This window comes from Pongo pygmaeus, chromosome 12, assembly GCF_028885625.2.
Source record: "Pongo pygmaeus isolate AG05252 chromosome 12, NHGRI_mPonPyg2-v2.0_pri, whole genome shotgun sequence".
Taxonomy (NCBI): domain Eukaryota; kingdom Metazoa; phylum Chordata; class Mammalia; order Primates; family Hominidae; genus Pongo; species Pongo pygmaeus.
The window spans coordinates 109176844-109191649 of record NC_072385.2 but is presented as its reverse complement, the minus strand read 5'-3'; the positions used below and the strand labels follow the sequence as shown (position 1 = coordinate 109191649).

The window sequence follows — 14806 nt, the reverse complement described above, 5'->3', positions numbered from 1 at the left end:
ATTGTAGGCGTGAGCCATCACACCCGGCCAAATTTTGGAAAATATCGATCATTATTTCTTCAAATAATTTTTGTCACCATCCTTATTCCTCTCCTTCAGAGACTTCAGTTGCATGTATAATAGGACACTTGAAATTGTCTCACATTCACTGATTCTCTAGGTTTGGGGGCTTTGGGGCAGTGGGATGAGGTTCAGTTATTTTTTCTTTGATTTTAGAACATGTATATTACTGTAGCCTCAGGTTCACTAATTTTTTATTTTGCAATATCTAATCTGTTTATCCAGTGTATTTTTCATCTCAGACATAGCAGTTTTCATATCTAGCAGTCATATTTGTATCCTTTTTATATCTTCCATATCTCCAACATATTTTTCATATCTGTTCAGTCTTTCCTCTTGTTTCTTAAACAAATGGAATATGGTTATTATAATAATTGTCCTGATATTTCTCACCTATCAGTTCTATTATCAGCATCATTTTTGAATTGATTTCAGTTGACTTCCTTTTTCATTGTGCATCATATTTTTCTGCCTCTTTGCATGCCTGGAAATTTTTTATTGGATGCAGACATGAATTTTACCTTGTTTATATTCCTACAAATATTCTTGAGCTTTGTTCTAGGAAATGGTTAGGTTACTTGGAAGTTTGATCCTTGCTTTTTTGTTTACTGCGACCAAAGCAGTATTTTTTCTAGGGCTAATTTTAACCTTACCACCAAGGTAAAACCTTTAATATGCTACATGATACTACATGAATTATGATGTTTTCCACTCTGGGGGGTGAAATCAGGGCTTATTCCCAGCCCTGTGGGGACTTTGGGAATTGTTCCGTGTCATCTATTCAGGTGATTGTTTCCCCTGCATCTATAAGCTGATTAGTACTGAGCTACAGACTTGAGGGCCACTGCAGATCTATTCCAGAGCTCTCTCTGATATTCTGCTCTGAGGATTCTAGCTGCATCCTCTTAACTCAGGGAGCCTGCCAGGCACTGTCTGGGTTCCCTTTGTCCATGATACAGCCGGAAATACACTCCAGGCAGTAGGCTGGGTGGTTGCCACAGTAGGGACTACTGAACTGTTAGGGATCACTGTCCTTCATTGCCTTTGTCTAATGTCTTCAGTGCCTTTGTTTCACATATTTTGTCTATTTTTTTAGCTGATTGAGGCAGGAGGATAAGTCTGATCCCTGTTACTAAATCTTGACCAAAGTGTGAGTCTATCACTAATTAACATACGTATGTGTGAATTAACTTTTTATTAAAGTATCATATATAAGAATATAGAGAAAAGTGTACAACTCAATGGATTTTTACAAAGTGAACACACCTGAGTAGCACTCAGATCAAGAAACAGAATGTCATCAGTACCCCAGAGGTTCTCCTTGTGTCCCTTACACACTCACTACCCCACAAGGGGAATGACTATCCTGACTTGTAACAACACAGTTAATTGCTAAGCTTTTCATTTTTGCTGTGCTGCTGTTACTTTTCTGTCAGTGAGATTGTTTTTCATTGAAGAATTTGGTTTTCAGCTTAAACAACTAGCTTGTAATTTGATCTTGTATTTATCTTTAATAGATAAATGATCCCGCACTGAGACACACAGGCCTCTACTGCAACCAGCTCTCATCCACTGACCTTCTCAAAACAGAAGCAGATGGAACCCAGGTCAGTAAGGAAATTCTAAGCCCAGAGCTGTCAAATGTACTCTAGATACACAGAGGTCATTGTATAGCATCATTAAGAGCCTGACCTTGGGAGTCAGACCTGGGTGTGAGTCCTGGCTCTGCTCTTCTTAGCTGTGTCGTCCTGGGCATGTTATGGAGCTTTTCTGAGCTGCTGTATAACCACAGAACTAACATGACACCTGCTTATAGGATTGTTGAGAGGATTCAATGAGATCAGTTCAGATGGTTTAACTCAGTGCTTAGATAGGATAAAGTGATCACAAATGGTGGCCACTAATTGTTATTTTGTAAATAAGCACAGTGCTAAAAACTCATCTGTAATCAAAATACCTCAGAAGATCTCAGTAAATTCAGACAAAACAGAGTGCCTGCTGTATACTTCACCTCCTAAGAAGTAAGTTTCAGAACAGCGCAAACAGCAAGGTGGCCACTTTCCTATATTAACCTAATTTAGAAATTTTGGAGGAAGGGTTTAATTCACTTTCGTAACTTTGGTTGAACTTTAGTCTCTCTCTTTTTTTTTTTTTTGAGATGGAATTTCGTTCTTTTGACCAGGCTGGAGTGAAGTGGCGTGATCTTGGCTCACTGCAACCTGCGCCCCCTGGGTTCAAGCGATTCTCCTGCCTCAGCCTCCCGAGTAGCTGGGATTATAGGTGCTCGCCACCATGCCCGGCTAATTTTTTGTATTTTCAGTAGAGACAGGTTTTTGCCATTTTGACCAGGCTGGTCTCGAACTCCTGACCTAAGGTGATTCACCCGCCTCGGCCTCCCAAAGTGCTAGGATTACAAGCATGAGCCACCACGCCAGGCCAGAATTTAGTCTCTTAATAAACATTTTTAACACAGGGATTATGCCACAGATGGCAGTAGGAAGACACATAAGATATGTTCCATCAGCATCTGGTGAACTGTGGGGAGAAGTGAGGAAAGGAAACTTCATTTGTAAAATGCTTGTGGTTTACCAGGTACTGTGCTATGCACTGTATGCATTATCTCATTTAAGCCTCACTGTAACCCTATGAACGAGGTAGTATTCCTTTTCTTCACAGATGAAGAAACTGAACATGAGGAGGTTTAACTACATGTACCATTCACAGTGCTAGAAAGAGGAAGAGCTGAGGTTCAAACCCAGGTCTTTCTACCGCCAGAGTCCACACTGTTTCTGCCATACCAGTTAGGGACTGCTGAAAGATAAAACACATCAATATATGCACATAAACTGTCACATAACCAAAGAAGGCAAATTATTAAATTTATGTTACAAGTAATGAACCATAAGCGTTCAAAGAAAGGAGAATTTGCTGAGATGGTCAGAAGAGCATTTTTGCAAGAGATAGAGCTGAGCTGAGCCTTGAAGGACAGTTACCAAGGCAAAGGGAAGGAAAAGTGTATGGTAGTTGTTGGAGGCTGGTGCAGAGGTAGATTTAGAAGTAGAAGGAACTGGAAGGCCACAGAAACAGGGAAATAGTACTATCTCAGCATAGTCCTGGGAAACCAAATCAACTGAAGGTGAAGGGTTTATAGTAAGTATCCATAGGAATTAAAATTGGTAAAGTGGCTTGGGGCATATTTCCAGAGGCCTTGAATGTTAAACTAAGGGATTTGGATTCAACCCTATGGACAGAAGAGTCATCCCTAAAAGGGCACATCGATAGAAGTGCTAGTTTAGACTTCATCTTGGGAAGAAGGTGAAGGAAGATGTATTGGCCAGTTGAGAAGGACAAAGATTAGAAGACTGGGTTCACAGTCTAAGCAGTAGGAAATAGGACCTGAGTCCTCTCAAGGTAAAGAGAAGGCATTTTGGCTCACACCTGTAATCCGAGCACTTTGGAAGCCTGAGGCAGGCAAATCATTTGAGGTCAGGAGTTTGAGACCAGCCTGGCCAACGTGGAGAAACCCTGCCTAAAAATACAAAAATTAGCCAGGCATGGTGGCGGGCACCTGCAGTCCCAGCTATTCAGGAAGTTGAAGAAGGAGAATCGCTTGAACCCAGGAGGTGGAGGTTGCAGCGAGCCGAGATCACACCACTGCACTCTATCCTGGGCGACAGAGGGAGACTTTGACTCAAAAAAAAAAAAAGAGAGAGAGAGAAGGCATTTTAAGACTGGGGAGCCGGGCACGGTGGTTCATGCCTGTAATCCCAATACTTCAGGAGGCTGAGGCGGGCAGATCACTAGGTCAGGAGATCGAGACCATCCTGGCTAACACGGTGAAACCGTGTTAAAATACAAAAAAAATTAGCCGGGCGTGGTGGTGGGCGCCTGTAGTCTCAGCTACTCAGGAGGCTGAGGCAGGAGAATGGCGTGAACCCAGGAGGCGGAGCTGGCAGTGAGCCGAGATCATGCCACTGCACTCTAGCCTGGGCGACAGACCAAGACTCCGTCTCAAAAACAAAAAAAAAAAAAAAAAAAAAAAAAGGATCGAGAAAATGAAGAGTCTTCATTCACCAGATGTTTTTGAAAGTCTCAAACCCACAGAGACATTACTGGGCAGCTTGACAAATTAGTTACACCCAAACAGCCATGTTTTAAAGTTCCAGAGCCCTGCGCTGAAACAGTATTTGAACTGAAGCAAAAATTATGCCAGAAAATCTTCAGAGGCTGGGACTCAGCTCTCACACCAGTCTTCTCACCTGGAAGATCTGAAGCTTCTTTTGTGTCACACTTTGCCTATCTGAGAAGTTGTGACAATATAAGAAGTCCTTTGTGGACTGGTCTGAGACACTCCCTTTTAAGTAATAGTTTAAAATGGCTGAAATGGGTTTTAGAGTTTGTTTATAGTCTTTTCAGTTTTCTCTAATTTCAATAATACACTTTTTTTTTTTTTTTGAGACGGAATCTCGCTTTGTCGTTGCCCAGGCTGGAATGCAGTGGTGCGATCTCAGCTCACTGCAACCTCCACCTCCTGGGTTCAAGTGATTCTCCAGCCTCAGCCTCCCAAATAGCTAGAATTACAGGCGTGTGCCACCACACCCAGCTAATTTTTTTATTTTTTGTAGAGATGGGTCTCACTATGTTGCCCAGGCTGGTCTCAAACTTCTAGCATCAAGTGATCCTCCTCTGCCTCAGCCTCCCACAGTGCTAGAATTAGAGGCATGAGCCTCCATGCCCACCCTAGACTATCTTTTTAAAAGTTTTATTTTTAAAGAAGCAGAACTTTCTAGTTTGTTTTATCATGCCTTTATCAAGAACTTTTTAAGAATTTGGGGACAAAAACACCTTATGCTCTGCCCCAGTATTTCATATGTAGAAACATAAACATCAAATTTTATATGTTGACTTTTTTTTTAAATCATTGCCTAAAAAAGAACTATATTTTGTGGTCATGTGAAGTTTCAGTGGTAGAATTTTCTTTCTGTTGTGGCCAATCATGAATCTTGCTCCAGTGTTTTTGTATTTACCAGACAGCAGCTGGGGAGTGAGTTAGGCAGAAATATAAAGACAGATGTACAGAAAGGGAGAAGAAAAAGATGAGAAGAGGACTGGGGGAGTAGTGGGACTAGCTGTACTGGGGAACTGGGATGGGATAGGGAGGAGGTAAGACAGGAGAGAACAGGAAGAGAACCCAGAGAACAGAGGAGCGGGAAGAGGGATGGCAGGAGGAGGTAAGACAGGAGAGAACAGGAAGAGAAGAGAGGAGCGAGAAGAGAGCTGGCAGGAGGATCGTTGACCTAGGAAGAGAGGAAGGCCTGGTGAAGCTCTAGAAGGAAAGAGTCAGAATGAGACGTTACAGACCACAAAGGCGGGGCGAGGGCACAGAGGCAGCTGGAGAGCAGACTGGGTGCGTTGGTGTGTTATAGACACAAGAGAAAGAGCCCAGAGGAGGCAGTAACAAATGGGAGCGTATAGGAGCTAGAAGCCACATTTGAGAAACTAGGGAAAGGGAAAGAGAAGGAGAGAAAAGCAGTGCAAATCTAACTAGAGAGTTGATTCCTTAGGGCACTAGGAAAGCTCAGCTTGGGGGCTGTCTGCCTCATCTGAGAGGGAGGAAAGTGGAGATATAAATGGATTAAGAGGATAGGAGACCAGGGGACAGACTGGTGTCCAAATCTGATGCATACCGCATTTGACATTTGGCTAATGAAGGTTGATGGAAAACAATTTTTATTCGATTAGGATAGAAAAGTTTTCAAAAAAGCTGAGTGTAATTGGCATGAATTAGTGATAAATGACCAAAAAAAATACACCACTTATCTAAAATACTTTATGACCTATCAAACAGGAGACACAAGTTTGTCAAAAAGTTTAAGACACTTAGATGCACTTAGATGCCTTAGAAGGCATCTCCATTCCTGGTCTGGAACATTCACAAGTGTGGTATTGGCCTTAATCAGTTCTATGAACAACTTTTTAATAAGGCTGGTTGGTAAAGACTAACTTCTGGCTTTGTTTTCCCAATAGACTATGCTAGAACTGTGCAACTTTAGACATTTTTAAGGAATAAGTGTATTATTACTCAAAGTAGTGAAGGGAAAATTCACACTGTTCTCAAGGCTAATAGATGTACTGTTAATTTTAGCTCGTGTTTAAATGGATTGTCTATCAGGGGAAAAAAGTCAAATATGAAATTGTTCTAATGATAATTTGCTGTAATTCTAAAGCCAATATGTGAAAGAGCTGTGTAATAATATATTTAAATACTAAAAAATCTTTTGGACATTAACCTTAGATGCTTGATGTCCTCTTATTGAGTTGTGGTTTTGTTTTGCTAATACTGGTTGAAAGCCCTTAATTTTTCAGTGACATCATAAAGATTTTTTATCCTACTGAAGTCATCCATAGAATGGTTTTAAACCAGTTTTCTAAATATCATGTATTTTTTAAAACCTACCACTGGATACCCAGACTCTGAAACTGGGCTTCTCCCAATCTTGGCAACATTAGCAATGATACTCACTTTCAGTATTGATGGCAACCCTATAGGTGGCGTGACCATTCCAATTTTGATTTTATTTTTAAAGTGTGAACTTTCCAGAACCCTGAGCAAAATGAGTGCAGCGATTTTCTTTTTGTAGGACAAGAAGACAGAAGAGTTCTTCTCTGTGGTGACTACAGACTAGAGGAATGCTCTAGTGAGTTTCCACTTCAAGTAGTACCCACTCATAAGCCGGGGGGGCAGACCCTTCTGTCTAAACACATCTTTTATTTGTGTTCCAGCAGGTGCAACAGGTTCAGGTGTTTGCTGACGTCCAGTGTACAGTGAATCTGGTAGGCGGGGACCCTTACCTGAACCAGCCTGGTCCACTGGGAACTCAAAAGCCCACGTCAGGACCACAGACCCCCCAGGCCCAGCAGAAGAGCCTCCTTCAGCAGCTACTGACTGAATAACCACTTTTAAAGGAATGTGAAATTTAAATAATAGACATACAGAGATATACAAATATATTATATATTTTTCTGAGATTTTTGATATCTCAATCTGCAGCCATTCTTCAGGTCGTAGCATTTGGAGCAAAAAAAAAAAAAAAAAAAAAAAAAAAAAGGAGTTTGCTTTTGTCGGGAGATTGAAAGATGTTTTTGTTTCTTTCTTTGTAAAGGCCTTGGATATTGAAAAAATACCAAGGCAGAACAGTTGGACAATCTATTTCTTGAGCCAAATTTAATTATTCTTATTTTTGTAATCAGTCATTGGCTTCTTATCTGGATGAAGGCTTTTGGAGGAGAACCAAAACGACAAGTTCCAAGAAGAAGATGAAGCTCCACCTCCGCCGCTCAGTCCCAACCCTGCCCAGGAAGAAGGGTCCCGTGGGGCTTTGCCTGTGCCCGTCCACCAAAGGCTGTCACGTGTCTCGAAATCAGCAGCCCTCCCCATCCCAATCCCAGGCAGCTTGTGTGTACAATCAGCTTCTCTAGCAACTCTGTATCTGTTGGCTTCAAGAGAATATTTTGCCTCCACATATGTACCCCTTCTCCTTTTTTTAAAGATGGATTTAAACCAAGATGCCTCCAGGAAAGAGGACGAAATGAGTATATTCACAGAGGAATCCAAAAAATACAGTTTGGGGGAAAATGCAATAATTTTTGATGAGATGGGTGAAGGACAAGAAGTGAGTTCTGTCAATTATTGTAGATACAATTTTCTGATTAAATCTGGAAAAATAAAAGGCAGCCTGTTTTTTCTGCTTTTATTGTATTAACAGCTGAGGTAGCTAAAGTTATTTAAAATAAAATTAAATTTATGATCCAAGTTGCTTATTTTTCCCTTTAAATCTCATTGTAAATATATTTGATTTCTTGTAGAAATTGATTTCCTTCTGTTTAATTTTATGCTTTTATTATACTCTTGATTTTTCTAAATTTGTGTGTGAAATATAACATTGATTGAATTGCAGTTACATTTGGTTAGTAATATTTCATTATTTTAATAACTGTGATGCCATGTATGGATTTACTTTGGGGTTCAAATCAAAATGTCACTGCCAGAAAGAGCTGTTCCAGCTGATCTAGAGCATACTGCCTTAGAGTGTCCCTGGAATCATCTGAACAGAAGTGCACAGGCTACTTGTACAGAGAAAAAATTAATACTTAAAGGAAATCTTCATTTTTTAGATTGACTTTGGGAATTTGAATTTTCATCAGTGCAAATATAAATTTCTCTATCCTGCTCTGAGGCTAATTGGTACCATATTTTCCCTTTGTGTCTTGTCACTCTGCCACATCCCATCTCATCCTGGCCTCTGAGTCAAGAACCCAGTGAACTGACTTTCTAGTTCTAGAAGTTCCGCTGCAAGGCCAGGAAAGCTTGAGAAAGGTATTGTGGAAGAAGCAAAGGTAGACCCCCATCACTCACCTTTGTCTGCATCCCTGGGCCTGTGAATGATGACAGCACCTGACATTCTGCACCAGCTACCTCTGCCTCCATGGCAGAGAAAAGGCCATAAGAACAGTGGAAGAGGAGCATGGACTCAGACTTCAAGGAAGAAGCCATTTCCCCAGGTCCTTCCTTCTGCATCTCACCACCCCTAGTTACAAATAACTCCATTGAACAGCATCTATTCAGAAACTATACCGAATAAAAAGATTGGTGGAAGGGCTCATGTGGTTAGCAACTATGAAACAGAAATAGGACACTCAGTTACAAACATTATCTCCTTTAGTTTTTCAGAAAGTGCATCCCTGATTTCATTCATTTCCAGCTTGAAAGCCAGCCATATTACTCTAGTCCCTACCAAACTGCTCTAGAAGGTCATTTCCATTTTGTTTGTGATATTTAGACGCGCAGACTTCAGGAAGTTCACCTTTAACTTCAGCATTCCAGATGAAGTTTCCTGACTCAGTGCTTTTGCATAAGGAACTAGAAAAAAAAAAGTGGTAAGGAAAATTGGAGATGCTAACATCCTCCCCCATCCCAACTGCACCTTAAAATATGCATGTCACCTTCAAGGTTTTATAATTGCACTGTTTGTTTTATGTATGTACAGATTAAAATTATTGCTACATTTGAGGAAAATAAAATTGCTTGCTTCTATGTAATTCCTGTCATTCCACAGGAAATTCACTTTTCCAGCTACTGAATAGAATTTGTTTAACAACCTCATGGGTTGCCTCTTCATTTACAGGGAAGAAATGAAATGTACATTCTGCAGAAATTGCCAAAGCCCAAATTAACTAACGAGTATTATAAAAAGGTAATAAAGCATCCCTGAAGCCAAAGATCCTCAAAGTCATCCTGATTTGAGCCAGACCATTGAAATTTGAGAAGGTCAAACTGAAGTCATGGTAGCAGGCCTTGAGGGGTTCTAACTGTGACATTGTCTGATGATTAAAGACTTCTAGGCCTGCTGTTTCTTGACTCAGAAGATCTGGTCCAGGCAGTACTTCATGGCCGTAGATGCCATGTCTCTCTCAATTATTGTTTTTTTTTTTTAATATATCAACATTTATCACTAATAGGTATTGAGTCTTACTTGAGGAGTCTCCTTCAGTGTGACGATGCATTTGATAGGAATTAGGCCCAGTTGTTTGTTTTTAAATCCTAAATCCACCAACTTGGCTAAGTAGGGCTAGGGTATAAGAGTTACAGAGGAAAGAAACATGAAATGCGGCTCAACAGTTAAAGACATTTATTTTAGAGAAAATAAACCTGAGAGGGGCTTCTGGCTGATTTCCATCAGGAGTGCTTTCTCTTACAGAGTAAGAGTATACGTTGGTTTTAGGGTGAGGGGGCTTATCACAAGCTTGGAATGTTTTTGTGTGAGGGAGAAGTTTTATGGCAGGGTCGGAATGTCTGGGCGAAGGGGAGGTTATCTTGGGGCTGACGTCTTTCTGGACAGAGGGGTTATCTCCGGATTAGCATGTCTTTGGTTGGTGAAGAGTTTGGAGTGTTGCTGGTTGGAGATGTTATTTGTGGTTTATGGTTATGCTGACCTTAGCCATTAGGCTGATGCCCTTTGGATTTAGGCAGTTTTTGATTAAGGTGAATTTTAGAATGAGGGGCTTGTCCAAGATGGCGATGCTCCTGCTCTGTCATAGGGTAAATGTGATTCCAGAGGGCTCAAGGAGGGTGTACTTCCCACACACATTCCTAGACCTAAATGTACACAGATTTGGTAACTGTTTTCTGAAGTCATATTTATGGGGAACAAAACCTTTTTTTTCCATAGTTGGGATAAGGTAGAAATGAAACTTCCCTTAGATGAGGTTGAACATTGATTTAAAGTTACCCTGAGGTGTAGGGGTGAGGAAAACAAAAACAATTGAGGACAAAGTGTGATTGTTATAAGGAAGTTTCACCTTTGTGGTTTCACCTAAGGTAGGTTCCATTCCTAAAGAAGACCTCAGAAATGGTCTCCTAGGCCCTGACAAAGAAAAAGCAAGGACAGTTGTCTGCTTACAAAGGCAGTTGTACTGATTTCCTGGTTGACAGTAACCGCTCTTCCCAGAAGGGCACCTCCACTTGAATAAAATGAGTAATTCAGAGCAAGCTTGAGCCTTGACCATTCCTGTGCCCCTGAAGATCTTGATGATTTAATTAAGCCCATAAATTCTTTTTATTGGAGAAAACTGCCAAGGGAAGCGTGTCTGTCCAGAACCCTTTCTGCCAGCACTAAATTAGTTTTCTGTCTATATTTTCATTGCCCTGAGAATTCTTAACAAGATGGAAGGAACACAAAGTTCTGGCTTTACTCACTCATTCAACACATTGTATTGTCTTTATCTGAGGAACTAGGGATATGAAAGGATCCCGACAGGCATGCGCCCTGCCCTAGTGGAGCTTATATTCACATCAGGGGACTTAGATCAAGATAACCACAACTGGATTAATTCCAACTGTGGAATTCACACAGGAGAATTCCAAGTGGGAATTTGTAAGCAGGGCCTCGTCTGGAGGCGAAGGCAGGTTCCCTTGAGGAAAAAATGGCATTCAAAGTGAGGTTTGCAGGTGATGAGGAAGTAGCTCAGTGGAGAGCCAGTGAACAGAGTTGTGAGAGGCAGCACGTGGGAAGGCCTGGAGACAGGGAGGAGCCCCAGAGAGCTGCTTGTTTTAAGTTGTTAGCTAGCACTCTCCTGAGCTGGCATCTATATTAGAGTTACGTCAGCCCATGGCTCCAGGAGGAACAGCACTAGGCATTGGGATCCTCACTTGGAAATTATTTCAGCTCATACCTAAGTCTCTTCCACAACTAGCCCTGTCCTGCCAGAAATACAGGCTTCTGTATCTTCTACACAGTAGTCTGTAGCTGGTGACAGTATTAAAAGTATTCGGAGAGAATAAATTTGTAACAATTTCTAAAATACTTTTCTGCACATTATCTCATTTAATCCTCTGCTGTCCTTGTAGAGGGTTGTTAGAAAACAAGCTCTGGGTTGGGTGCGGTGGATCACGTGAGGTCAGGAGTTCAGGACCAGCATGGCCAACATGATGAAGCCCTGTCTCTACTAAAAATACAAAAAAATTAGCTGGGCGTGGTAGCGTGCGCCTGAGTAGGTAGCTACTCAGGAGGCTGAAGCAGGAGAACTGCTTGAACCCAGGAGGTGGAGGTTGCCATGAGCCAAGATCACACCATTGCACTCCAGCCTAGGCAACAAGAGCGAAACTCCATCTCAAAAAAAAAAAAAAAGCCAGGTGCGGTGGCTCACACCTGTAATCCCAGCACTTTGGGAGGCTGAGGCAGGCAGATCACGAGGTCAAGAGATGGAGACCATCGTGGCCGACATGGTGAAACCTAGTCTCTACTAAAAATACAAAAATTAGCTGGGTGTGGTGGCGCACACCTGTAATCCAAGCTACTCCGGAGGTTGAGGCAGGAGAATCATTTGAATCCAGGAGGCGGAGGTTACAGTGAGCCGAGATCGCACCACTGAACTCCAGCCTGGCAACAGAGCAAGACTCTGTCTCAAAAAAAAAAAAAGCTCTGAAGGGTTATGACACAAACACTACCATTTATCAGTGGAAACTGGGAGTTGAAACCAAGTCTAATTCCAAATTCTGGATTCACTATCCTGGACAATATGATTTAGGATGGATTCTGAGTCTGTGGACTTTAATCTCTTTGACCTTAGGCAGTGCTTTCATATGTGAAATAACTAGAACAGCTTTGAAAAGACAGGCAAGGACTCTGAGGTTGAGAAGAGAGGACCCGGCCCCTTCTCTGGAGGCGGTCAGAGCCTGCACTTTGGAAGCCTCAACTAAATGGGGGTTATCTTTGGCATATGGTCAGCAGGGTGTCCCACTACCGTTTGGGAGAAGCATTCTGTGCCTGCATATCTAAACAAGGAATGAAGAAGGAGTCTATGAAACTACAGGGTCATCCCCTTAGCTTAAAAGAATTTTGGAAAATGTGAGTTCCTTGTGGGGCAGGTATAAGAATGACTGACAGAGGATCCTTTTTGTGAGGCAGAGGAATTTTAGGACCCTACAGTTCACCCTAGGTTAGTAGGTTTCTTGGATCAGACGTTGGAAGAACTCGCCTTTCCCTGGCTCTTGATCCTACTGCAGACAAAGAATCGTTCTCTTATGCTGTGGAGTTTGGCCCTGCTCTAATTATTTATGCTTGTCTCTGAACTGGTAGTTTGTACAACCAGCAGAAGCAAGCAGTGTCCACAGGTGTCCGTAACAAACTTGAGACATTGGCTTGAGAAAAGAATTACATTGAAAGGAATAACTTCTGTTCCATCAGATTTTCCTTACATTCCAGTGCCAAGGAGCCCTCAGGTAAAGAAAAACCCCAAGACTACGGTATGGTATTTACTCCTTTTTTCTTTTTAGAGTCAGGATTTCTCCCAGGCTGGAGTACAATGGCATGATAATGGCTCACTGCAGCCTCAAACTCCTGGGCCCAAACCATCTTCCTGCCTCAGCCTCCCAAGGAGCTGGGACTACAAGTACATCACTCAGCTAATTTTTTGGGGGGGGGTAGAGGCAGGGTCTCACTATATTGCCCAGGCTGGTCTTGAACTCCTGGCCTCAAGTGCTCCTCCTGCCTTGACCTCCCAAGTGCTGGGATTACAGACGTGAGTCACCGAGCCCAGCCTTTATTCCATTTTTGATGAGCTGTTGCTGTACTGACACGGTACAGCAGTGTGGGAAGTACAGAGACACTGCTGTGAAGCTGCTTCTTTCCTAAGAGTGGAGATTCTACATCAGTTAACAGATTTTTCATTTTTACTCTGCCAGGCAATGTACTAGTCTAGTAACCCACTTTTGTGTGAATAATTTCTTACATTTATATAGCACTTTCACATATTTGATCTGCAAAATCCTATAAAGCAATTACAGTAGGCCGTTTTACAGATGGTGAAACTGAAGCTCAGATTTATAGTCAGGTGACTAACAAGTGCTTGGCCCAAGAGTCAATCCTTGGGCTTTGGAATGAAACCTGCCAGTGGTTCCACTGCACAATATAAGTACTAGAGATAAAAGCACCTGCCTGGGCACAGTGGCTCATGCCTGTAATCTCAATACGTTGGGAGACCAAGGCGGGTGGATCACGAGGTCAGGAGTTTGAGACCAGCCTGGCTAACATGGTGAAACCCCATCTACTAAAAATACAAAAATTAGCCTTACATGGTGGCACATGCATGTTAATCCCAGCTACTCAGGAGGCTGGGGTAGGAGAATTGCTTGAACCCAGGAGGCAGAGGTTGCAGTGAGCTGAGATCACACCACTGCACTCCAGCCTGGGCGACAGAGCAAGACTCCGTCTCAAAAAAAAAAAAAATTGTTAGACGATGACGACAATGACATAATGACTATGGGAATTCTGATGAGTTAAAAATTATTCTCTGGAACTCAAATTCCTTACAAGCTCATAGGGGTTTCCATTTTGAAAACAAAACTAGGTCAGGCACAGTGGTTCACACCTGTAATCCTAGCACTTCGGGAGGCCAAGGCGGGGGGATTGCTTGAGGCCAGGAGTTTGAGACCAACCTGGCCAACAGAGCTCTAATTTTGCGTTTGTCAAAGTATACATGTTTTAAATGTGTGTGAGGATAATGTTTCTCAGGCAGGGCCCTGTACTCTCGCTGAACAACTCTTTTCCCTTGAACTCAGTACCACTTAACACGTGTATATATCTTAAGTTCACTCTTCAACATCTCTCTCATAATCCAGTTTTAAATTTTCAACTGGTGAGCATTACCACATGGATCCCACCCTCCCACTTCTAGCACCTCAAAATTAAGTCTCAAACCAAATAACTTATTCCACACAAATATGTTCTTGTGTCCCCATCCGAATTAATTGCATCATCATCCTGCTAGTGGTCATTTTCAACAACTTTTTCCCACTCATTTCACTAAATTGCAAGAAGTCCCACTTTGTAGTGCCTCATAGCCATCTCCTTTCTAGCCCTGTTACTCACTGACCAAATTCCGGACTTAATTGTCTTTTTTTCAGATGATTACAGTAACCACCTTCCTGCCTTTTACACTCATCCTTCACACCATCATCAGAGAAATCTTTCTAAACACGCCTTCAGAATCTTAGTGACTGCTTCTTGTCTAGAGTTGATCTGAAATCAAGTGACCTTTTGAGCTTCATTGCCCTCTATACTCTCTCTGAACAAAAAGGTCCTGCCACAAAAATGATCCGGTCTTTATTCTTGTATTTACCATGTTCTCACTTTCATTGCCATCCCCAGTCTCTTCCCTCAGCCTGTATGCTCTTCCCTTCTACTCA

At 42.0% G+C, this 14806-nt stretch overlaps 1 protein-coding gene across 7 annotated transcripts in view; it reads left to right on the top strand.

Annotated features, from left to right (window-relative positions):
• The window catches only part of NCOA1 (nuclear receptor coactivator 1), a 277415-nt gene extending 268192 nt beyond the window's left edge, over positions 1 to 9223 (top strand). For 4 of the 7 annotated variants that reach the window (XM_054473265.2, XM_054473263.2, XM_063648895.1 and 1 more), the window contains exons 21-22: positions 1578 to 1667; positions 6844 to 9223. In XM_054473265.2, the coding sequence (XP_054329240.1) occupies positions 1578 to 1667; positions 6844 to 7014 (261 nt within the window). In that variant the 3' untranslated portion in view covers positions 7015 to 9223. Of the gene's footprint in view, positions 1 to 1577; positions 1668 to 6701; positions 6759 to 6843 lie in introns of all 7 variants that reach the window. The other 3 variants (XM_063648896.1, XM_054473269.2, XM_054473267.2) reach the window with 3 other exon arrangements.
• Positions 9224 to 14806: the final 5583 nt, after the last annotated feature.